Genomic DNA, 23,850 nt, shown 5'->3' with positions numbered 1-23,850 from the left:
CACAGGTGGAAGTGGACAGAGGCCCCTAACTGTGATTGCCCCAGAATCAGAAGGCTATACAGGAGCACTAGTACAAACAGCAAGCAATTGTGGCAAATCTGTTCTTTATATAGTGCCACTTCAACTGGAAATTGATATGACTCCATTGCCACTCAATTCCAAAGAATTTGATAAAATGCCCAAAGCTCACTGCAGTAGATGCAATGAACAAATGCCATTACAGCTCCTGGCAATCCATGTCAATTCCTGTAGCAGTGCAAGTTTTTCTGACAGTGAGGAATCAATAACTGTGGAATCGGATGCTGCAGAGGGTGTGCATGCAGAAGGTGTGCATGACGAAGGCAGCAAAGAAGTAAGTTAACGTGTTTTAACTATTTCCTGGTATTTTTAAAACCACAATATTGAGTATTGCCATCTAATGCAATTTATATTTTTTATAGCTATTCAACTGTGACTCTGATGTGGAATTTGTTCCACCTGTTCTGAATGCAGAACCATCCAAAAAGGTAATTGTTGTCATGGAATCTTTTTTTTCTAATTTATAGAATAATATACCCTGCTTATGTTTCCATGTATGTATTCTCATATTTTCAGAGCGAGTATGCATCTTGCCCAATATGCCAGGAACCATTTCCTATTTATTTTCTAGAGGTGCATGCAAGCACATGTGGTGAGAGGTAGGAGTGGTTAAACTATCCTATGTTCTGAAACACATCAGGCTATTGCAGAATAAAATATGAAATACAGATTATTTGAACTTCATGTAATTTACTTTGTGATGAATTGTATTTCTCATTATTAGCTTTTTAAATGTAATTAATGTAATTTAAGCATCCAAATGTTACCCAGGTTTAAAAACATGTTTCATTAATGTTCAATAGAGTATCATTTATTTTTTTGAAGGAACAAAAGTTTTCCCATTGTGACATTGTTCTCTTTTCTATTGTATATATTTCTCAGACCTGTAGAAAACCAAGGAACCTTGGATGTAGAAAAAAATGAGCCTCAAAGGTCAGAACCGATTACAGTAGATAAATTGTGAAATTGTTATCGTGAAATATATGTGTGTGTCTGTGTGACACACACACACATATGTGATTGAGTTGTCGTTTTTCCAGCCTTGATGACATCCTGCAAAATCTAGATGAACAGGTGGACAACTCTCAGACATTCTCAGTCTGTGTCACTCGATCTAACTTCTTTCACCGTGCTATTCAACAATGGAAAAGACAAAAGAAAAGCACCCCAAAATGCTCCCTTAAAGTTTGTTTTGTTGGAGAGGCAGGTATAGATACAGGAGCAATAAAGAAGGAGTTCCTTACTGGTAACTGTCTTTCATTTTTTTGGTGTATCAGTTGTTGTGAACAATATCTCGTTGATATTCTCTTCTTGTGCTGTTTAACTTGTAGCGGGGCCAGGCAGTTGAAAGGTTTTGTTCGGGCGCCAGACAGTTTATATTACTGTCGAAAAACTACACATCGAATGCCTCTCGCAAAGTTCAGAAATAAAGTATTATTATTTTAGTTCAAAACATCTCAATGACATAAACTGGTTCAAAGAATTTTCTATACAAAACTTACATGGTCATGATATTCAAAATCACATTTTCCATAAGTCAAACAAAATAAATAGAATAAATAACCAAAACCCTCGAAATAAAACAAACTACTCCAACCAAAAAATATTCAATTTAAAGTTCTATATTCGTTATTCGTAATTCGTTAGAGTTCGTTTTTCCAACGGGGAAATGGCCAAAAGAAAAAAATCTACCAAGGGTCTAACTTTTTTAAGAGAATGAGAGATCGCAAGAAGTTTAAAAGCATGGAAACAGTCTGTTTTGCGCTCTCCTATCTTAAGAGTCAAGGGGAAAAAAGTTTCTTCAAGAATAATTAGCTTCTGCCAACAGTCAAGTTATAAGAGGAGAATCAAAATCCCTCAAACCCGTTCGGCGTTGACGGAGGCCTTTTCCTTTCTGATTGCCACAATTCTTCCCTTTGCAGAGGACATCCGAAGATTCCAGCGGTCTTCCTGGTGTACCCACAAGGTTTTCGATTCAATCGAGAGTAGGTAAACTCCAACAACAACTAATTATTCTCAGCAACCGCTCAACAGCCCCATTCCGCCATTTCCACCCGGCTCTCACTTCCGCGTCTCGTCTTCGCTTCCCTTTCCTTCACGCATGTCCCTTCTTTTTCTCCGTTAGCGGACCACACCCTTTTCTTTCTCATTATTTTTATTTTTTCGTTCAGATAAATAATGAAGATAATTATCATAATGATTTGGTTAAAATTTTTTTGCATTAGCTTGGATTATTCGTTGTTTGACAGTGATATATGAAACACTGAGTTCGCATTTTCATGTAATGCTCCATTACACACTCTTCCCCCCTTGGGAAGTCAACCCATGGTTGGCATCAAATCCAGGGAAATCATCCTCGTCTGAGGATTCCAGAAAGAGATCTAAAAGGTTCTGTTTTTCTTTTCTTTCCAGATCTTCAGCTGTAGGGTAGCAAGGTTTGAGATTACACACATGAACATTTCTGACATCTTCCCCAGTGCTTTCGATCACTACCTGATAGTTCACAGGTCCCAATTTACGTACGATTCGGTAAGGTCCTTTCCACTTCTTGGCTAATTTAGCAGTAAAATGATGTAATGCACTTGACTGCGGAAAGTTCCTTACCCAGACTCGATCTTGAAATTTGTAAGACACTTCCCTTCGATTTTTATTATAGTTTCTAAGCTGACGAAGGCGTGCTTTCTTAGAGCATATTTCCGCATTTTCTTGAAACCGTTTCAGTCGATGGACAGTCTCATAGGGAACAGTGTCGGGATGAACAGTAATATCTGCCTGAAGAATTTTATCCATAGGGCTCTGAAGTTTCCTCCCAATGTGCAGTTCTGCAGGTGTTAGTCCGATGGTTTCTTGTACCGCAGAGTTTAATGCAAACCTGAATTCTGGGAGGTAGAGATCCCACTTTTTGTGATTTTCTTCGACATAAGATGCCATCATGCATTTTAAGGTGCGATTCACCCGTTCAGTCATATTAGTCTGTGGGTGATACGCAGTGGTGAGTTTTTGAGTGATCGCCCACTGTCTACAGAGTTCTTGAAATACAGCCGAAATAAACTGAGAACCACGGTCCGAAAGGATGTATGTTGGGACTCCCCATCGTGTAAAGATTTCTGCTCTGAGGATACGTGCAATGGTTTGAGATATTGCTGCACGCATGGGAAAGATCTCTACCCATCGGGTATGATAGTCCACAGTCACCAACACATACTCATTCTGTTGAGAGCTTCGGGGAAAGGGACCCATGATGTCCACTCCTAACATCTCATTAGGACTGTTAACAATGTTTTGCTGCATTTTCCCTGCAGGCTTTTTGTTGTCGTATTTCAGGACCTGGCACTTTTCACAACTTTTGGTGAGCTTTTTCACATCCGACCACATCCCTGGCCAGAACGCAACAGCATGAAGTCTCTTATATGTCTTAAAGATTCCTAGGTGGCCACTGAGAGGATTCTTGTGGTAAGCTTCAAACATCTGGAAAGTAAGTGAGGATGGAATGTATATGCGGTAGTGATTTTGTGTACCATTTACTTGTTTCTTTCTGTACAACTTATCCTCCAAGACCGTATATTTCTCCTCAGCTTCTTTTTCTCCCTCTGCTACTGCCTTAAACAATTTCTCAATCTCAGGGTCCTTGTGTTGTTCTTCCCAAATGAGGTCGGCAGTGAGAGGAAGGTCATCCTTCTCTTTTTCCGAAGAAAACAGGACACATCCAGTGGTGGTAGGAATCCGGGAAAGAGCGTCAGGAATTACATTGAGCTTACCCTTTCGGTATTCCACTACGAAATCAAATTTCTGTAACCTCAGAGCCCATCTTAAAAGACGATTTGTGGTTTTCTGGGAAGTAAGGACCCATTGCAGGGCAGAATGATCAGTAATTACTGTGAACAATTTTTGCTCTAAATAGTGTTGCCACTTTTCAAGGGCCCACACAACCGCCAGGCACTCTTTTTCTGTAGCGGAATAGTTTGTTTCTGCCTTATTTAATGTTCTGCTAGCATATGCTATTACTTGTTCCGTGTCTGGGCCTGTTTTCTGTGCAAGAACAGCCCCAAGACCGGTCTCGCTCGCATCCGTATAGACAGTAAACGGAAGGTTTGGCTTTGGATGGCCAAGTACCGGATGTGAAATCAAACATGCTTTAAGTTGATCAAAAGCCTGTTGGCATTCAGAAGACCAGATGAAAGGATGCCCCTTCTTCTTCAAGTCATTCAAAGGTTCTGCAATCTTAGAGAACCCTGGAACAAAACGATGGTACCACCCCGACAACCCAAGAAACCTTTGCACCTCTTTGAGGTTTTTTGGGACTGGATACGATTGAATGCTCTGCACTTTTCCAGGGTCTGCAGTGACACCTTTGATACTCACAATGTGTCCCAAAAACTTGATTTCTTCCAAGCAGAATTTACTTTTCTTCATGTTGATAGTGAGACCTGCTTGACGTAGTTGGTTAAACACCTTTTGAATGTCTAAGAAATGTTGGGACACAGACGAGGAATAGATGATGATATCATCTAAATAGACAAGACAACAATGTCCCCGTAAATTTCCCAAGACCAACTCCATTAGCCGCTGGAAAGTAGCTGGAGCATTTTTTAACCCAAAAGGCATTACATTGAAGTGATAGAGTCCTGAGGGGGTTATAAAAGCAGTCTTGAACTTACTTTCGGGGGCCATTGATACTTGCCAATATCCACTGTTTAAGTCAATGGTGGTAAAAATTACTGAACCAGCAAGGGACTCTAGAATTTCTGCAATTGAAGGAAGAGGGTAAGCATCATTTTCAGTAAATGAGTTAAGTTTCCTATAGTCCACGCAGAATCTATGACCACCATCCTTTTTAGGGACCAACACTACAGGCGAAGACCAGCCCGAATGTGATGGTTCAATAATTCCAGAGGACAACATCTCCTTAAGCTGTTCTTTGACTATGGCCTGTTTTGTTGGGGACATCCGATAGGGTTTTTGTTTTATGGGAACATTAACTGTGGAATATATTTGATGCTGTAGTACCGTTGTTTTGCCAGTTGTGTGGGTACAAACCTCAGGGTTTGATTGCAGAAGTTCCCGTAGATGTGGCTTTACAACCTCAGGTAGTTGGGCGGAGGAAACAGCCTGCTCTATATAATCTTGCATATTGAATTGGACTTCTTCTAAAGCACACATAGGTGGTGGAATGGAGCTAATGAGGCCGAGCTGATGTTTTTGTTCGTAACATCTTTTGTTGTTCTTCTTTCCAAACCCTTTCCATCCAGCCACAGATGCATTACCAGGTTGGAAGGGATGGACAACAGAGGGTGTATTTTTGAACCCATATACTTGATCTGCTACATTTATCTGAAGTTTGCTACACGAGATGAAATCGAGACCTAGGACAATTCCATATGCAAGAGCTTTTGCTGGAAGCACAGCTGCAGAGATGTTAATGATATTGCCATGTAGCCCAATCTCTAAAGCAGTCCAACCAAGAGGTGACTCTGATTCACCATTGGCTAAATACAAAGGTCCATGGGTCCAAGGCCTAAGACCTTCTTTTGAACTATTTAGTTCAGCCCAGAGATCTTCATGTAGTAATGTATAGCTGGCTCCTGTATCAAGAATAGCCTTTCCATACCAAGACTTAATATGTATTGGTACAAGAAGTTGTGGTGGAACAGCCATTGAAAAAGAAGAAAAGTCTTTATGATCTGGCTTGGAGGTCGTCATTGACGACACAGAGGTTTTACCGGAGTGTCTACTGCTTTGCGAATTATCAGATTTTTGCTTGTTTTGATTGGCAAACTGAGAAGAGGCAGAAGTATAATGCGGACATGAGCCAGGAGGATGTGAACCTTTGCAGCGCCAACACATAGGTGTTTTTTCTCCTTGCTGACTTCCAGGATACAATCCTTTCTGCATTGACGTTACCTTTCTCCCATGAAAGTTACGTTCATACTCAAGCTGCTGATCATGGTCTCTTTCCAATTGATGACCAAGACGCACAAGCTCGTCCACATCATTCACTCTTCCACGGAGTTGACTAGCCAGATAAGGTTTTATGTGTTTCACAATCAGCTTCACAATGTCTAACTCTGTGAGTTCAGGGTTCCATCTTGTACAGAGAGCTCTATACGAATATGCAAAATCTCTGATGGATTCATTTTCCCCCTGTTTTTTAGTTCGAACACGTTCAGCGAGTTCGTCCTTATAGTCTTCAGCCAGAAATGCTGACACGAAAGAGGTCTTGAATTCTTCCCAAGATGTTACTTTGGTGCGAGTTATCTCCCACCAATCTCGTGCCGTACCATGGAAAACTGTTCTGAAAGTAGCCAAAATATCTGTGTCTGCTAAGGGATGTAATGCAAGGAAATCATCACACTTGGATAGATAAAGTAATGGATCAGGATCATCTCCTGGCCTACCATAGGTAGGAAAGGTTAGTCTGATGTGATCAGTTTTGGAAACTGGAGTAAAACCAGAAACAGCGGGTATTACTGTTGCACTGCTTTGTTGAAAAGATAATGCTGGCTGAGTTATTTGCTTAATTTTGTCATGTATACCTTCTATTTCCCTCTTGTGAGTTGCAGCAATTGAATTTACTTTCTCACTTACATCATCCACTTTTGTAGACAGGATTTTTAACATTGAGGTACAGTCACCCACGCATTTGATCAATTCAACATTCTTTTTGTCAAACATTTTCTGTGTAACTTGTAGCTCATCTTGAAATTCAATTTGCATCTGCTTAATCATAAATCCAAGATCAGACACAATTGTAGCTTTGGCTTGATCCACTTCACTTGAAATCACGGTTTTATTGGCTTTCATGATGGTGTCCATTTCATGGTCAAACTTTTCTTTACTGGCTGATACAAATGTGTGGAGGTTCCGAAGACTTTGCTCGGTTTGTCCAGTGAGTTTGTTCAATTTTGATTCCAGATGGAATCGACTACGTTGAACTTGTTTGGCCAACTCATTTAGAACTTTATCCTGTTTCTGTTGAAATTTGTCCAGATGGTCATGGGCTTGGTCAGTAAGCCTACCCAATTCCCTTCCAGGGGTAGGAAGTACCAATGGGAGTTCACACTGAACAGCATCAATAGAAACACCTTCTCGTGTGGAGAGCCCCTCAAGAGGTTCCTTTTGGTCTTCCCAACTTGATTTACTTGATTTTTCCAATACAGGGGACACCAGATCCATGTCCAAAGACTGTGGCAAAGAAGAAGCTTGGGACTGATCATGTGTATGGGGCATTTGACTTCTAGTACGGGATGGAACCAAGGTGGGCACATATACAGGGGTAGAAATGTCAGGGGGAACATGTTCCAAGTCTAAGGAGGCAGAGAGAGCTGGGTAAAGTATAGGAGTAGCCATGGCAATGGAAGAAAAAAAAATTAATACAATACAGGGATTTCTGACACAAAAAATAGACTCAATTATCGTCAATCAGCATGTAGGCAAGGATACAAACATGTAAAACAGGGTTGTTCTCAAAAACACATTTTGTATATGACACTTATAAGTTCAGGCATTTTTTTTTTTTTTTTTTTTTTTTTTTTTTTAACCTGTTATTTCAGTTCCAGTGTTTATGAAATAAATCATCAACCAAAAGTCATGTCCAGTTTCATTTTAAGTTCATGTCCTGAGCGAAAAAAATTTCATTTTAAGTTCAAGTTCAAAGTCCAAGTTCAAAGTCCAAGTTCAAAAGTTCAAGTTCAAAAGTTCAAGTTCAAAAGTTCAAGTCCCTGTTCGGGCGCCACTCTGTAGCGGGGCCAGGCAGTTGAAAGGTTTTGTTCGGGCGCCAGACAGTTTATATTACTGTCGAAAAACTACACATCGAATGCCTCTCGCAAAGTTCAGAAATAAAGTATTATTATTTTAGTTCAAAACATCTCAATGACATAAACTGGTTCAAAGAATTTTCTATACAAAACTTACATGGTCATGATATTCAAAATCACATTTTCCATAAGTCAAACAAAATAAATAGAATAAATAACCAAAACCCTCGAAATAAAACAAACTACTCCAACCAAAAAATATTCAATTTAAAGTTCTATATTCGTTATTCGTAATTCGTTAGAGTTCGTTTTTCCAACGGGGAAATGGCCAAAAGAAAAAAATCTACCAAGGGTCTAACTTTTTTAAGAGAATGAGAGATCGCAAGAAGTTTAAAAGCATGGAAACAGTCTGTTTTGCGCTCTCCTATCTTAAGAGTCAAGGGGAAAAAAGTTTCTTCAAGAATAATTAGCTTCTGCCAACAGTCAAGTTATAAGAGGAGAATCAAAATCCCTCAAACCCGTTCGGCGTTGACGGAGGCCTTTTCCTTTCTGATTGCCACAATTCTTCCCTTTGCAGAGGACATCCGAAGATTCCAGCGGTCTTCCTGGTGTACCCACAAGGTTTTCGATTCAATCGAGAGTAGGTAAACTCCAACAACAACTAATTATTCTCAGCAACCGCTCAACAGCCCCATTCCGCCATTTCCACCCGGCTCTCACTTCCGCGTCTCGTCTTCGCTTCCCTTTCCTTCACGCATGTCCCTTCTTTTTCTCCGTTAGCGGACCACACCCTTTTCTTTCTCATTATTTTTATTTTTTCGTTCAGATAAATAATGAAGATAATTATCATAATGATTTGGTTAAAAATTTTTTGCATTAGCTTGGATTATTCGTTGTTTGACAGTGATATATGAAACACTGAGTTCGCATTTTCATGTAATGCTCCATTACACACTCTTCCCCCCTTGGGAAGTCAACCCATGGTTGGCATCAAATCCAGGGAAATCATCCTCGTCTGAGGATTCCAGAAAGAGATCTAAAAGGTTCTGTTTTTCTTTTCTTTCCAGATCTTCAGCTGTAGGGTAGCAAGGTTTGAGATTACACACATGAACATTTCTGACATCTTCCCCAGTGCTTTCGATCACTACCTGATAGTTCACAGGTCCCAATTTACGTACGATTCGGTAAGGTCCTTTCCACTTCTTGGCTAATTTAGCAGTAAAATGATGTAATGCACTTGACTGCGGAAAGTTCCTTACCCAGACTCGATCTTGAAATTTGTAAGACACTTCCCTTCGATTTTTATTATAGTTTCTAAGCTGACGAAGGCGTGCTTTCTTAGAGCATATTTCCGCATTTTCTTGAAACCGTTTCAGTCGATGGACAGTCTCATAGGGAACAGTGTCGGGATGAACAGTAATATCTGCCTGAAGAATTTTATCCATAGGGCTCTGAAGTTTCCTCCCAATGTGCAGTTCTGCAGGTGTTAGTCCGATGGTTTCTTGTACCGCAGAGTTTAATGCAAACCTGAATTCTGGGAGGTAGAGATCCCACTTTTTGTGATTTTCTTCGACATAAGATGCCATCATGCATTTTAAGGTGCGATTCACCCGTTCAGTCATATTAGTCTGTGGGTGATACGCAGTGGTGAGTTTTTGAGTGATCGCCCACTGTCTACAGAGTTCTTGAAATACAGCCGAAATAAACTGAGAACCACGGTCCGAAAGGATGTATGTTGGGACTCCCCATCGTGTAAAGATTTCTGCTCTGAGGATACGTGCAATGGTTTGAGATATTGCTGCACGCATGGGAAAGATCTCTACCCATCGGGTATGATAGTCCACAGTCACCAACACATACTCATTCTGTTGAGAGCTTCGGGGAAAGGGACCCATGATGTCCACTCCTAACATCTCATTAGGACTGTTAACAATGTTTTGCTGCATTTTCCCTGCAGGCTTTTTGTTGTCGTATTTCAGGACCTGGCACTTTTCACAACTTTTGGTGAGCTTTTTCACATCCGACCACATCCCTGGCCAGAACGCAACAGCATGAAGTCTCTTATATGTCTTAAAGATTCCTAGGTGGCCACTGAGAGGATTCTTGTGGTAAGCTTCAAACATCTGGAAAGTAAGTGAGGATGGAATGTATATGCGGTAGTGATTTTGTGTACCATTTACTTGTTTCTTTCTGTACAACTTATCCTCCAAGACCGTATATTTCTCCTCAGCTTCTTTTTCTCCCTCTGCTACTGCCTTAAACAATTTCTCAATCTCAGGGTCCTTGTGTTGTTCTTCCCAAATGAGGTCGGCAGTGAGAGGAAGGTCATCCTTCTCTTTTTCCGAAGAAAACAGGACACATCCAGTGGTGGTAGGAATCCGGGAAAGAGCGTCAGGAATTACATTGAGCTTACCCTTTCGGTATTCCACTACGAAATCAAATTTCTGTAACCTCAGAGCCCATCTTAAAAGACGATTTGTGGTTTTCTGGGAAGTAAGGACCCATTGCAGGGCAGAATGATCAGTAATTACTGTGAACAATTTTTGCTCTAAATAGTGTTGCCACTTTTCAAGGGCCCACACAACCGCCAGGCACTCTTTTTCTGTAGCGGAATAGTTTGTTTCTGCCTTATTTAATGTTCTGCTAGCATATGCTATTACTTGTTCCGTGTCTGGGCCTGTTTTCTGTGCAAGAACAGCCCCAAGACCGGTCTCGCTCGCATCCGTATAGACAGTAAACGGAAGGTTTGGCTTTGGATGGCCAAGTACCGGATGTGAAATCAAACATGCTTTAAGTTGATCAAAAGCCTGTTGGCATTCAGAAGACCAGATGAAAGGATGCCCCTTCTTCTTCAAGTCATTCAAAGGTTCTGCAATCTTAGAGAACCCTGGAACAAAACGATGGTACCACCCCGACAACCCAAGAAACCTTTGCACCTCTTTGAGGTTTTTTGGGACTGGATACGATTGAATGCTCTGCACTTTTCCAGGGTCTGCAGTGACACCTTTGATACTCACAATGTGTCCCAAAAACTTGATTTCTTCCAAGCAGAATTTACTTTTCTTCATGTTGATAGTGAGACCTGCTTGACGTAGTTGGTTAAACACCTTTTGAATGTCTAAGAAATGTTGGGACACAGACGAGGAATAGATGATGATATCATCTAAATAGACAAGACAACAATGTCCCCGTAAATTTCCCAAGACCAACTCCATTAGCCGCTGGAAAGTAGCTGGAGCATTTTTTAACCCAAAAGGCATTACATTGAAGTGATAGAGTCCTGAGGGGGTTATAAAAGCAGTCTTGAACTTACTTTCGGGGGCCATTGATACTTGCCAATATCCACTGTTTAAGTCAATGGTGGTAAAAATTACTGAACCAGCAAGGGACTCTAGAATTTCTGCAATTGAAGGAAGAGGGTAAGCATCATTTTCAGTAAATGAGTTAAGTTTCCTATAGTCCACGCAGAATCTATGACCACCATCCTTTTTAGGGACCAACACTACAGGCGAAGACCAGCCCGAATGTGATGGTTCAATAATTCCAGAGGACAACATCTCCTTAAGCTGTTCTTTGACTATGGCCTGTTTTGTTGGGGACATCCGATAGGGTTTTTGTTTTATGGGAACATTAACTGTGGAATATATTTGATGCTGTAGTACCGTTGTTTTGCCAGTTGTGTGGGTACAAACCTCAGGGTTTGATTGCAGAAGTTCCCGTAGATGTGGCTTTACAACCTCAGGTAGTTGGGCGGAGGAAACAGCCTGCTCTATATAATCTTGCATATTGAATTGGACTTCTTCTAAAGCACACATAGGTGGTGGAATGGAGCTAATGAGGCCGAGCTGATGTTTTTGTTCGTAACATCTTTTGTTGTTCTTCTTTCCAAACCCTTTCCATCCAGCCACAGATGCATTACCAGGTTGGAAGGGATGGACAACAGAGGGTGTATTTTTGAACCCATATACTTGATCTGCTACATTTATCTGAAGTTTGCTACACGAGATGAAATCGAGACCTAGGACAATTCCATATGCAAGAGCTTTTGCTGGAAGCACAGCTGCAGAGATGTTAATGATATTGCCATGTAGCCCAATCTCTAAAGCAGTCCAACCAAGAGGTGACTCTGATTCACCATTGGCTAAATACAAAGGTCCATGGGTCCAAGGCCTAAGACCTTCTTTTGAACTATTTAGTTCAGCCCAGAGATCTTCATGTAGTAATGTATAGCTGGCTCCTGTATCAAGAATAGCCTTTCCATACCAAGACTTAATATGTATTGGTACAAGAAGTTGTGGTGGAACAGCCATTGAAAAAGAAGAAAAGTCTTTATGATCTGGCTTGGAGGTCGTCATTGACGACACAGAGGTTTTACCGGAGTGTCTACTGCTTTGCGAATTATCAGATTTTTGCTTGTTTTGATTGGCAAACTGAGAAGAGGCAGAAGTATAATGCGGACATGAGCCAGGAGGATGTGAACCTTTGCAGCGCCAACACATAGGTGTTTTTTCTCCTTGCTGACTTCCAGGATACAATCCTTTCTGCATTGACGTTACCTTTCTCCCATGAAAGTTACGTTCATACTCAAGCTGCTGATCATGGTCTCTTTCCAATTGATGACCAAGACGCACAAGCTCGTCCACATCATTCACTCTTCCACGGAGTTGACTAGCCAGATAAGGTTTTATGTGTTTCACAATCAGCTTCACAATGTCTAACTCTGTGAGTTCAGGGTTCCATCTTGTACAGAGAGCTCTATACGAATATGCAAAATCTCTGATGGATTCATTTTCCCCCTGTTTTTTAGTTCGAACACGTTCAGCGAGTTCGTCCTTATAGTCTTCAGCCAGAAATGCTGACACGAAAGAGGTCTTGAATTCTTCCCAAGATGTTACTTTGGTGCGAGTTATCTCCCACCAATCTCGTGCCGTACCATGGAAAACTGTTCTGAAAGTAGCCAAAATATCTGTGTCTGCTAAGGGATGTAATGCAAGGAAATCATCACACTTGGATAGATAAAGTAATGGATCAGGATCATCTCCTGGCCTACCATAGGTAGGAAAGGTTAGTCTGATGTGATCAGTTTTGGAAACTGGAGTAAAACCAGAAACAGCGGGTATTACTGTTGCACTGCTTTGTTGAAAAGATAATGCTGGCTGAGTTATTTGCTTAATTTTGTCATGTATACCTTCTATTTCCCTCTTGTGAGTTGCAGCAATTGAATTTACTTTCTCACTTACATCATCCACTTTTGTAGACAGGATTTTTAACATTGAGGTACAGTCACCCACGCATTTGATCAATTCAACATTCTTTTTGTCAAACATTTTCTGTGTAACTTGTAGCTCATCTTGAAATTCAATTTGCATCTGCTTAATCATAAATCCAAGATCAGACACAATTGTAGCTTTGGCTTGATCCACTTCACTTGAAATCACGGTTTTATTGGCTTTCATGATGGTGTCCATTTCATGGTCAAACTTTTCTTTACTGGCTGATACAAATGTGTGGAGGTTCCGAAGACTTTGCTCGGTTTGTCCAGTGAGTTTGTTCAATTTTGATTCCAGATGGAATCGACTACGTTGAACTTGTTTGGCCAACTCATTTAGAACTTTATCCTGTTTCTGTTGAAATTTGTCCAGATGGTCATGGGCTTGGTCAGTAAGCCTACCCAATTCCCTTCCAGGGGTAGGAAGTACCAATGGGAGTTCACACTGAACAGCATCAATAGAAACACCTTCTCGTGTGGAGAGCCCCTCAAGAGGTTCCTTTTGGTCTTCCCAACTTGATTTACTTGATTTTTCCAATACAGGGGACACCAGATCCATGTCCAAAGACTGTGGCAAAGAAGAAGCTTGGGACTGATCATGTGTATGGGGCATTTGACTTCTAGTACGGGATGGAACCAAGGTGGGCACATATACAGGGGTAGAAATGTCAGGGGGAACATGTTCCAAGTCTAAGGAGGCAGAGAGAGCTGGGTAAAGTATAGGAGTAGCCATGGCAATGGAAGAAAAAAAAATTAATACAATACAGGGATTTCTGACACAAAAAATAGACTCAATTATCGTCAATCAGCATGTAGGCAAGGATACAAACATGTAAAACAGGGTTGTTCTCAAAAACACATTTTGTATATGACACTTATAAGTTCAGGCATTTTTTTTTTTTTTTTTTTTAACCTGTTATTTCAGTTCCAGTGTTTATGAAATAAATCATCAACCAAAAGTCATGTCCAGTTTCATTTTAAGTTCATGTCCTGAGCGAAAAAAATTTCATTTTAAGTTCAAGTTCAAAGTCCAAGTTCAAAAGTTCAAGTTCAAAAGTTCAAGTTCAAAAGTTCAAGTCCCTGTTCGGGCGCCACTCTGTAGCGGGGCCAGGCAGTTGAAAGGTTTTGTTCGGGCGCCAGACAGTTTATATTACTGTCGAAAAACTACACATCGAATGCCTCTCGCAAAGTTCAGAAATAAAGTATTATTATTTTAGTTCAAAACATCTCAATGACATAAACTGGTTCAAAGAATTTTCTATACAAAACTTACATGGTCATGATATTCAAAATCACATTTTCCATAAGTCAAACAAAATAAATAGAATAAATAACCAAAACCCTCGAAATAAAACAAACTACTCCAACCAAAAAATATTCAATTTAAAGTTCTATATTCGTTATTCGTAATTCGTTAGAGTTCGTTTTTCCAACGGGGAAATGGCCAAAAGAAAAAAATCTACCAAGGGTCTAACTTTTTTAAGAGAATGAGAGATCGCAAGAAGTTTAAAAGCATGGAAACAGTCTGTTTTGCGCTCTCCTATCTTAAGAGTCAAGGGGAAAAAAGTTTCTTCAAGAATAATTAGCTTCTGCCAACAGTCAAGTTATAAGAGGAGAATCAAAATCCCTCAAACCCGTTCGGCGTTGACGGAGGCCTTTTCCTTTCTGATTGCCACAATTCTTCCCTTTGCAGAGGACATCCGAAGATTCCAGCGGTCTTCCTGGTGTACCCACAAGGTTTTCGATTCAATCGAGAGTAGGTAAACTCCAACAACAACTAATTATTCTCAGCAACCGCTCAACAGCCCCATTCCGCCATTTCCACCCGGCTCTCACTTCCGCGTCTCGTCTTCGCTTCCCTTTCCTTCACGCATGTCCCTTCTTTTTCTCCGTTAGCGGACCACACCCTTTTCTTTCTCATTATTTTTATTTTTTCGTTCAGATAAATAATGAAGATAATTATCATAATGATTTGGTTAAAAATTTTTTGCATTAGCTTGGATTATTCGTTGTTTGACAGTGATATATGAAACACTGAGTTCGCATTTTCATGTAATGCTCCATTACAAACTTACGTGCACTTTGATTTTGGCAGACCTGATGAATGGAATTGAATTACGCTACTTTGAGCCTGGCCCTGATAACAAGGGAAAGAATCCTATATACTCAATAAGTGCCCTGGAAGAGAGCTACTTCAGGTTTTAAGAAAACCTTTTTATTGCATTAAGTTTTACTTATGTATTTTCCTTTTTTTTGTGTGTGTGTGTGTGTGTGTGTGTGTGTGTGTGTGTGTGTGTGTGTGTGTGTGTGTGTGTGTGTGTATACACTACCAATTAAAAGTTTTGGTACACTTTGAATATAAAGTTATGAAAGTGTACTCAGAGTTTTGATTGGTGGTGTATATGCTTGAAATTTGTCTTTTAAATATCCTTAGGAGCTTTGGAGAGATCATTGCTTGCTCCTTGGCTCAAGGAGGTCCAGCACCTGACTTCATGCGCAATTGGTGCTACACCTATCTTGCTACAGGAGATTTTGACCGTGTGGTGTTAACCCACGAAGATGTCACAGATGTAGAAACCATCGAATTGATTGAAAAGGTAAAGCTATAGTAATGGTATATATGCAATATTATGGGGTGGTTTCCCGGACAGGGGATTAGACTAGTCGTCCAAACTGAAAATTTGCACTGATATATCTTAAAATACACCAGTGCACTTCGTTTTGACTCAGAATGCACACAAGCAATGTTTTAGTAAGGCATGTTTGTTAATACTACTTATATTTCATAATTAAACTAAGGCCTAATCCTGGTTTAAAATAATCCCTGTCCGGGAAACAGGGTTTAGACCGGACATGGTTTAGATTAATCCAGTACTAGGCTTTAGTTATATTAGGGCATTTAAGTAGTTAAACAAACCTTACAAAAAACAATACTGGTGTGCATCTTAAAAACAAAACAATGACACTGATATATACGTCAGTGCAAGACGTTTTTAAATTAAAACAGCTCAAACTAGGATGAGACCTGTTCGGGAAACCACCCATAATTGTTTTAAATGTAATTAATCTGCTGTATTAAATGAGTGTTTGGCCATCTGTACACCTCAACAGAAAATAAATACCTTTAGTATATGCTCTCATATTTTGTGGAAAGCTATTTAACTAAGTTTGGGCACAAAATCCTCCTGAAGATGAAGTGTACTGTGTTTTTTAAGAGCATAAAATATATTGTTCAATTACATACAATAGGTGTCCCATCAAAAAAGTAAAAAAGTATGTGTGCACTGCATGTATCATGTAACCTGTATGTTACAGGTAAGAATAGCCACCGATGACGAATTACAGAGTCTCACTGATAATCTGCTTTCCTGTGGATATACGGGTCTCATAAAAACAGACAGAAAGGACCCAATAATAAGGTTTGTAGCTACTAAAATGTACCTCATTGATTTATCAACTGCTAAAGCTTTTTAGGTATGTGTTATTGATGGATCTAAGTGTTTTCTAGTACTTTTTTTTATAAAAGCATAAAATCTAACATTATGCATAATTTATCTTGTGTTATTGAGAGTGGAATATGTTTATACTAAAAAAAAAATTTTATTCTTCAGAACAATCACTCTAAACTCCCTGGCCCGAGTTCTGCCCATGCTTGAGCAAATGCGAAAAGGCTTGCAGCTCTACAACCTTCCAGATGTGATGGAACAACACATGGACCTCTGTCGGCCCTTGTTTGTGCCACTGCAGGATAACAAGGTAAAATCGTTTGAATTTAGTTGAAGCTAGGCATAAATTCTGTGATATTTATTATTCTTTTGTCTTTACTAGCCCGATGCAAACTTCCTTATGGCAAGCTGCAAACCTGACTTAAGTGAACAAGGCACCTCAAGACATAATCTTGAACAAAGTATTCTGAACTACTTTCAAGATTTTCTTCAGGAACTAGAGGATGATGGTACAGAACTTTAATTGTGCAAATTTGAGTTGCTTGAGTTTTTTCGTAAGTGGAAATTAAATGTAGTATTTTACTTTATTAGATGCAGTTCCTGAGCACTTTGCCGAAATCGAAGACTCAGACACTGAAGTGGTTTCAGACACTTACAGTTCCGGCTGTTCTGCAGTGGTTAACTGGCCAGGCACACAAGCCAGTACTACCAAGTGAGAGAAACAATTTTGAAATTCATGTGAAATTCAATCATGTCTGCCAACAGGAAGCACATACAATTTGTTTTCCAATAGTTAGTGCTTGTACCAAGACCATAACTTTTCCAGTAGCACACATGAGCTCTTACAGTGAGTTCAAACATGTACTAACTCTGGCTCTGCGTTTTGGGAATGTCTTTGGTAGAGTTTAATTTGTGGAACAATGAAGACAATGATTAATGTTTGGCACAGATTACATTTTATTTTGGTTAACATTGTAAAATCTTTTTTTTACACTAAAAGTAAATGGCAAAATGAGAGTGCCATGATTGTTATCAGTTATTTTTGGTATATGCAATATCCTTGTCACTGTTGTTCGAACAATGACCTTGTTAGTGATTGTTGTTCGAGTTGGCAAGAATTATTTGTATGTACTGTACCATGTTCAAATAAATGTCTCTGCCAAAGCATTGTGATGGTCCTTTAGGATTAATGGTAGTTTGTAGCTGTTCCATTTCTTCAGGACTAAATGGGCTGGAAATCTCTGGTACTTCAATGCCATAATGAGACCCGTGTGGGATCCCTACATTTTCCCAGTCAATGGTGTTGTCCTCAGCAGGCTGCAACAACACAAATGCAGACATACATAGGGAGCTGTTCTGAACTGGCTATACTTTGTTTTAAAACGTGAAGTGTTTTTACAAGAATTTGGATTTAAATGTTAAATTTATACATTGTGTGTATACCTGCTCAAGATGCTCTGGTTCAGTGGTGGAATGTTGAATATGGCCCATGACCCACAGCTGGTTTGGAGTTAGGTTTTGCTCCGTGCGTAGTGGGTGGTTGTCCCAACCATTGCTGAACTTTGCCAGGTCGTCGTTCAGCCGAGGTAGGAAGATGTAGTGAACGCAAAACATGTGAATGTTATTAGAAGGATCAAGTAGGCTATCTTCTTCCAGACCATGCAGAACCTCGTAGTAGATCTGGGTCACAGCCATCCATACGTCCCTCCATAAACGCTCGATTCTGAAATTGTTCATATTTTAGAGTGTAATTAATTTGCATTTACAATTTCTAAGGATGTATTACAAATTTCACACACCTCTGATTATGTACACTCTTTCCTGACACAAAGCTGCCTCGTCCAGTCCCCCGCACTGTAAACATGCAGCGTGCTATGCCCAGGTTCTCGACCCCTTGATCACCTCTTACTCTGCATGTAGCGACAAAGAAAACTGTATGTCTTTTGAATTAAACCTATCTTTCATACAAATCTTTTTTTTTGTGGCAAATTTTAGTTCATATTCATGGTGTTTTAAAACAGCACAGATAAGTTCACTTAGATGTTCTTAAAGGGATATTTCACCCAAAAAATGAAAATTGTCATTTTTTACTCACTCATATGTTGTTACAAATCTGTATATATTTCTTTGTTCTGATGAACACAGAGGAAGCTTTTTTACAATACCTTGACGGCCAACCAAACCGCTGCACAGATTCCAGGAAAAAAGCAAGCGCAGTGCTCGACTTGTTATTATTTGCAGCATTCAGGTACAGGACCTAATAACAACAAAATAATTTTATCCTGTCTGAGAGCCTACCAGGAACACACGAACTGACTGACCAATGCACACATCATATTTACCTTTCTTGAGTAGCCATCCACATTGCCAAATATCACAATGTTGTAACTTAGTTACAAAAAGTAAAAAAAAAAAAAAAAAAAACATACTGTTAAACAATTTTAAAATTATGTCAGATATGAAATTTGAAGATATTATTTTAACCATCCTGACCCACAGGAATAAATACACAATTAAATATTTGTTTAACATTTTATGTTAATCATTGGCTTTAAAGAGAAGAAGGCACTTTCAATACAAACCAATATGAGCACATAACTAACTACTGGTACTACTAGTGCTATATCATGCAAACCTTATTAGTTTATGATTGGTGTCGATGTGGACAAGTGACAGTGGACCCCGGACATAATAAGTTCGTCTCACTGTGCTCCCCATGCGTGTCATTCGGGACAGAACTCCAGCAGAGTCTATTCTGTGTATAGACCCTTTAATTCTGTCCCACTGAACACGATAGCCCTCGGACTGTAACAGTCCTTTGACAAGTCTGTATCCAGCATTAGGGACTCTTGCTTTAACAGCAGCAACTTTGTTGTCCAGTTCTTCATCTGACATAGAGCTGTATGAAGTCTTTGTTGAAATGCCAAGTTCTCTCATTCTTCTTAAAATTGTGCTATGACTAACACCGAGTAGATTGGCCACACACTTAACAGGTAATGGTATTTCAAAAAGATATGTCAGGAAATCAGCGGAGAGCACACATTTTGGGCGTCCCCTTTCCCCTTGCTCAAGTGTGAACAATATAGGTCATTGTTCTTCCTCTATGCCAGCATGCACAAGTCTGCCTAATTGTTTCAGACCCTCTGTTATGGGGGAGGGTATATCAAAGATTCGGGATGCTGCATCAATTAAGATGTATTCTTGATTGCAAACATACTCCAAATAATCAAGGTCAACAGAAGACTGTTCAAGGATCCACTGAAGTCTTGTCGTCAGACGTTCCAGTATGCTACGTAGGATTTCCTAAACAAGGAACACTGCATTAGTCTTTTTGAGCTACAATAGACTAGCATTGCTTTAAATGTGTAATTTAAATGCATTGTATTAAAATGTAAATTACAAATTATAATTTATTTAATGGATGTGAAACTTTTTCATTTAAATGATTAAAATGCATCAGTCCATAAACTAACTGGCTACTGCTGTTGCTAGTTTTCCCTCTGCTGGCTGTTGGTTATTTGCCTAGGTTGCAGGTTTTAGACAAATGCCTATTAATGACTTTTTAAAATTGCAACTTTAGCCATTACAAATAAACACAAAACTCATTCACTATTAAGTCGCATACGCATCAACATGTGTTATTTGAAATATTTTAAACTCACGTTTTCTCCTGACTCCATGGCTTCAGTAAACCAGGTGAGCAGATGCATCTGTTGTTGTTGGCAATTAACTCCAAAGTCGCAATTCTGATCTCTAGTGGCAGTTCTTAGTAATGCAGTTCAATCGATCAGTGATCGTCTTGTCAAACCTTAATCCATGACGTGTTTCCGGTTGGAAGATATAATCGAGCGCGAGGAGAATTTTCAAACAGAGAGAGCGCAGATGATAAAGCGACCGAGCTGCCAATCCGAAAACGAATTCGATCTCACTGAGACATCGCTGCCACCTTCAAACCTGTGCTGGATCACAATTTATTCGCTCGTGATGACAGCTTTACTTGCCACAATATTATGTTTCATCTGTTCAGTTTCTGTTTTTACGCTCTCGATTTCTGTTTCTGCGCTTGCTTATATTGTGTGTGCGCTCTCATAATAAAGACAGCTATATGACGCCATATAAAAGTAGTCAGTAATGTAATATTTCCCCAAAACGAAGTTTAGTTCTCAGCTCGTATAACATGAGCCCGAATATTTGACAATTCTGTTTAATTGTGAACAGAAAAACATTACACACGTCAATCCATTACCGACGATTTTTGTTTGCATCTTTATTAAATAGGCCTATATAACCTACAGACAGTTAGACTATTTAATTAAAAAATAATGTTATAGGCTAATATTTAAATATAGCCTAACTATGACATTATAGGCTACGTTTTCTTTAACCCTTTGTCCAACGAAATTAAGCGCCGCCGCGTTCCTTTATGACAGCGGGAACAACTCACGCTGTCATTTTTTGCCATATGATACAGATAGCCTAGGTGTTATACATAATTATAAACTATACATTTTCTACTTTTATGTCACAATAACAACAAAGGCCGTGGATTCTGGGAATATTGTTTATGCACTTCAACATTTCCAAACGCTGTCTTAATTCATTTTTTTATTATTAGGCTAAAAAAAAAATTCAAAAGCATTTCTAAATTCAGTTAATATTTCCAAAAAATGAATTTTCGAGCCAAAATAACGAAATGGTAAAAACTACCACCATGCAAATTAAATTTAGCCCTTCTCTGGCACTTAGGCTACAACCCGACTGGGGAACGAACGGTAATAAGCTAAATGTTCTAAATAAATATGCACATAGCCTAATAATAATGATAATTAAAAAATACACAACTTATAAATAAACTCAAATATTCTACAATGTTGCTTATAGACAAATTACTACAACACCATAATGATTGAGTACCTATAGCCTATTTCAAGTTGTTAGGCTGCAGCACTATGCCTAAGGGAAAAATCCAAACTTTAGTCTATTTTAACAACATGTAGGACAGCAGATAGAATATATCAGAAAATATCAAATATAATATAAAATATCCTTCTCTCAAAGAGATTATAATACTGGGTTGGACATTGACGCCGACTGGGTTAAGCATTTACCGTTTCTGAGGGGAAATGTTGCAGTGCGTTGATCTGCCAGTCTCTTCAAAGGAAGATTGCAAACGGGGAACACTAGTGGTTAGCTAGACGACGTGAGTACAGAAATCTTTTACTTTAATTCCTAGATGGTTTGTCTCCTTGCTGCTTCTTGATTCTTGCGCCTAGTGAGCTTGCTGACAGGCGGTTGTCATGACAATGATGTAGTTTAAGTCGGCACAAGTTCGCGTTCATTTACACTGAATCAAAAACGCTTCTATGTCGCCTTTGATACTAGGGGCTGAGGTGGATCAGACCCGGCATATTTTAAGTCTGCTTTAATGCGGCATCGCATCTTTACACAGAATTTTGAGCAGAAACAGACCCGCGTTAGACCCGCCTTAACTTGGCTGTAAAGATGCTCCATTTAAATGAGTGTCTGTAGCTGCAAGCTGAGCTCTCCCTGCGAGCTGAGTGTAATCTCCCCTCCCCCATGCGCACATTCAAAACATGCGGAAATGGCTCCCTCTGCTGGCTGTAGTCTTTAGTCTTTGGGCAAACATTCCTCCTATGATGCAAATATCATCAATTTGCATCATATCATCAATTTTTCCAGAGATAAAATGCATAAATCTCTTGTCTCAGGGGGATATGAGGGTGGAAAGCACAATCATTTGAATATGCTCGAGGGTTTCTACTGATACAAAGCCATATGCTAATCGCTGAAGTAACCCTTTAAGTGAAATACAAAAACAAAAAAAGGGTTCATAACAAACTAGCAACCACTAGCAAATATAATATTGTCCAACAAACTACTTTTTAGAAAGAAAAAACCCCAGGAAAAGGCTCAAACAGGCATGAATGAATGCAAATAACCATCCAAATAAGTCTTGCATTTTAGAGTCTTTTCAACTCTAAACAACGCACTTGTTAAACATGTAGGCTACCTCGTGTGTTCTAAGTGATTCTCTGTCCGTTAATGTATCCAGCACCACCTCTGTAGTACGCATGCTTTCCAGCATCTCTTGCTTCTTTTATCTTCGGCCACAATGCAGCTCGGGTCTGTCATGTGGGCAAGAGGAGAGAGAGAGATAACCCAGGAGCGAGGAAGCAGGTGAAAGTCTCTTTAATAGTAACTTAAGCAGAACAGCCACAGCTGTAGTACAACATAAAGTCTCAGATATATGTATATCTATTTAATAGGTGAAGGACAGGTCCTGGTGGTCGGCTGGTCCAAGGCTGCGAGCGATGTCCTGGCTGCGCAGGCTGTAGATAAGGAGAGCCCGGGTCGCGGACGCCGCGAACAGCAGGCGGCAGCAGTAGATTGAACATTTCCCTGGGTACTGTCACTGCAAGCAAAGGACGGTGGACTGGACAGAGGACAGACACAGCACAGTCTTGAGATGTTAACTGATAGAGACACAGCCGACCAACACGGGAGGAGACAAGACAAGAGGGGTATCGGAGATGACATATGGAAAAAACGTGTAATACTCTGACAGAGACAAAAGGGAAAGAAAGGCTAGAAATAGAGAGAGTAATCAGAAGGGAAGAGATGGCAGGTGAGGGTGATAGAACCTAATGAGCCGGAAATGAGGCTCAGGTGACGGCAACCGGGAAAGAGAGAGATGGTGCAGGTCTGCGGTCGGTCAGTAGGGGGCGGAAAAGGGAAGGAAGGAGCCGAGATCATGACATGAGCTGCGTCCCAATTCGCCTACTTATACTACGTCCTAAAAGTATGTACTCTTTTTGTGAAGAAAAAGTATATACTTTTGAGTGTGTAGCAGAAAAGTATGCAAGCTTCGGGACATACTACTTCGCCATCTTTAATGGACTCTGTCGCTTACGTGCATCCCGTCACCGTTTATCTGCCCTGTCAATCATCGTCAGATTCCTCACAGTTCAAATCCTCCACATGCAGATTAATATCCTATCATATCGGAGAGAAATGTAGCCGCTCGTTGATCTGCCATGTGTGGGTCTTTAATGCAGAGACTCTCCTCATGTGTTTGCAGTTTAAATATAATGATGCATTTAAAAGTTAATGGCCAAACGTGTCATTACAAAAGTTCACAATGCTGCTGCATGTGAAATATAATGTGGACAACACTGAATAAATATATTTTTGTCAGGTTAAATATTGATAGTTGGTCACTCAAACCCCTTTATCTAAACTTCTCTACTTAACCGTCGAACTCGCACATCCGTCAAGTTTGTAG

At 39.8% G+C, this 23,850-nt stretch overlaps 2 protein-coding genes across 2 annotated transcripts; one reads left to right on the top strand and one right to left on the bottom strand.

Annotated features, from left to right (window-relative positions):
• The first annotated feature begins 1,192 nt into the window (after positions 1–1,192).
• Positions 1,193–17,301, top strand: LOC137092371 (G2/M phase-specific E3 ubiquitin-protein ligase-like). Its single transcript, XM_067456637.1, has 7 exons — positions 1,193–1,324; positions 15,197–15,299; positions 15,536–15,698; positions 16,417–16,520; positions 16,713–16,857; positions 16,930–17,056; positions 17,139–17,301. The coding sequence occupies exons 2-7, from the start codon at positions 15,202–15,204 to the stop codon at positions 17,261–17,263; spliced, it is 762 nt and encodes a 253-aa protein (XP_067312738.1). The 5' UTR covers positions 1,193–1,324; positions 15,197–15,201; the 3' UTR covers positions 17,264–17,301.
• Positions 17,302–17,520: 219 nt separating this feature from the next.
• On the bottom strand, positions 17,521–19,289 carry LOC137092370 (uncharacterized). Its single transcript, XM_067456636.1, has 6 exons — positions 19,183–19,289; positions 18,890–18,935; positions 18,713–18,804; positions 18,347–18,457; positions 17,991–18,270; positions 17,521–17,864 (listed from the first exon to the last, which is right to left on the bottom strand). The coding sequence occupies exons 1-6, from the start codon at positions 19,272–19,274 to the stop codon at positions 17,637–17,639; spliced, it is 849 nt and encodes a 282-aa protein (XP_067312737.1). The 5' UTR covers positions 19,275–19,289; the 3' UTR covers positions 17,521–17,636.
• Between the last annotated feature and the right edge of the window lie 4,561 nt (positions 19,290–23,850).

The sequence above is a fragment of the Pseudorasbora parva genome, chromosome 11 (assembly GCF_024679245.1).
Source record: "Pseudorasbora parva isolate DD20220531a chromosome 11, ASM2467924v1, whole genome shotgun sequence".
Taxonomy (NCBI): Eukaryota; Metazoa; Chordata; class Actinopteri; order Cypriniformes; family Gobionidae; genus Pseudorasbora; species Pseudorasbora parva.
The sequence above is the reverse complement of the archived record's forward strand: the minus strand, read 5'-3'. Positions and strand labels throughout refer to the sequence as shown.

Coding starts and splice junctions, on each gene's coding strand:
- LOC137092370 (XM_067456636.1), bottom strand. CDS start 19,274: ATGACACGCATGGGGAGCACAGTGAGACGAACTTATTATGTCCGGGGT. Junction 18,805..18,889: donor TGGATGGCTACTCAAGAAAG/GTAAATATGATG, acceptor TGTTGTTATTAG/GTCCTGTACCTGAATGCTGC. Junction 18,458..18,712: donor CGGTTTGGTTGGCCGTCAAG/GTATTGTAAAAA, acceptor CGCTACATGCAG/AGTAAGAGGTGATCAAGGGG.
- LOC137092371 (XM_067456637.1), top strand. CDS start 15,202: ATGAATGGAATTGAATTACGCTACTTTGAGCCTGGCCCTGATAACAAG. Junction 15,300..15,535: donor CTGGAAGAGAGCTACTTCAG/GTTTTAAGAAAA, acceptor AAATATCCTTAG/GAGCTTTGGAGAGATCATTG. Junction 17,057..17,138: donor TCAGGAACTAGAGGATGATG/GTACAGAACTTT, acceptor TTACTTTATTAG/ATGCAGTTCCTGAGCACTTT.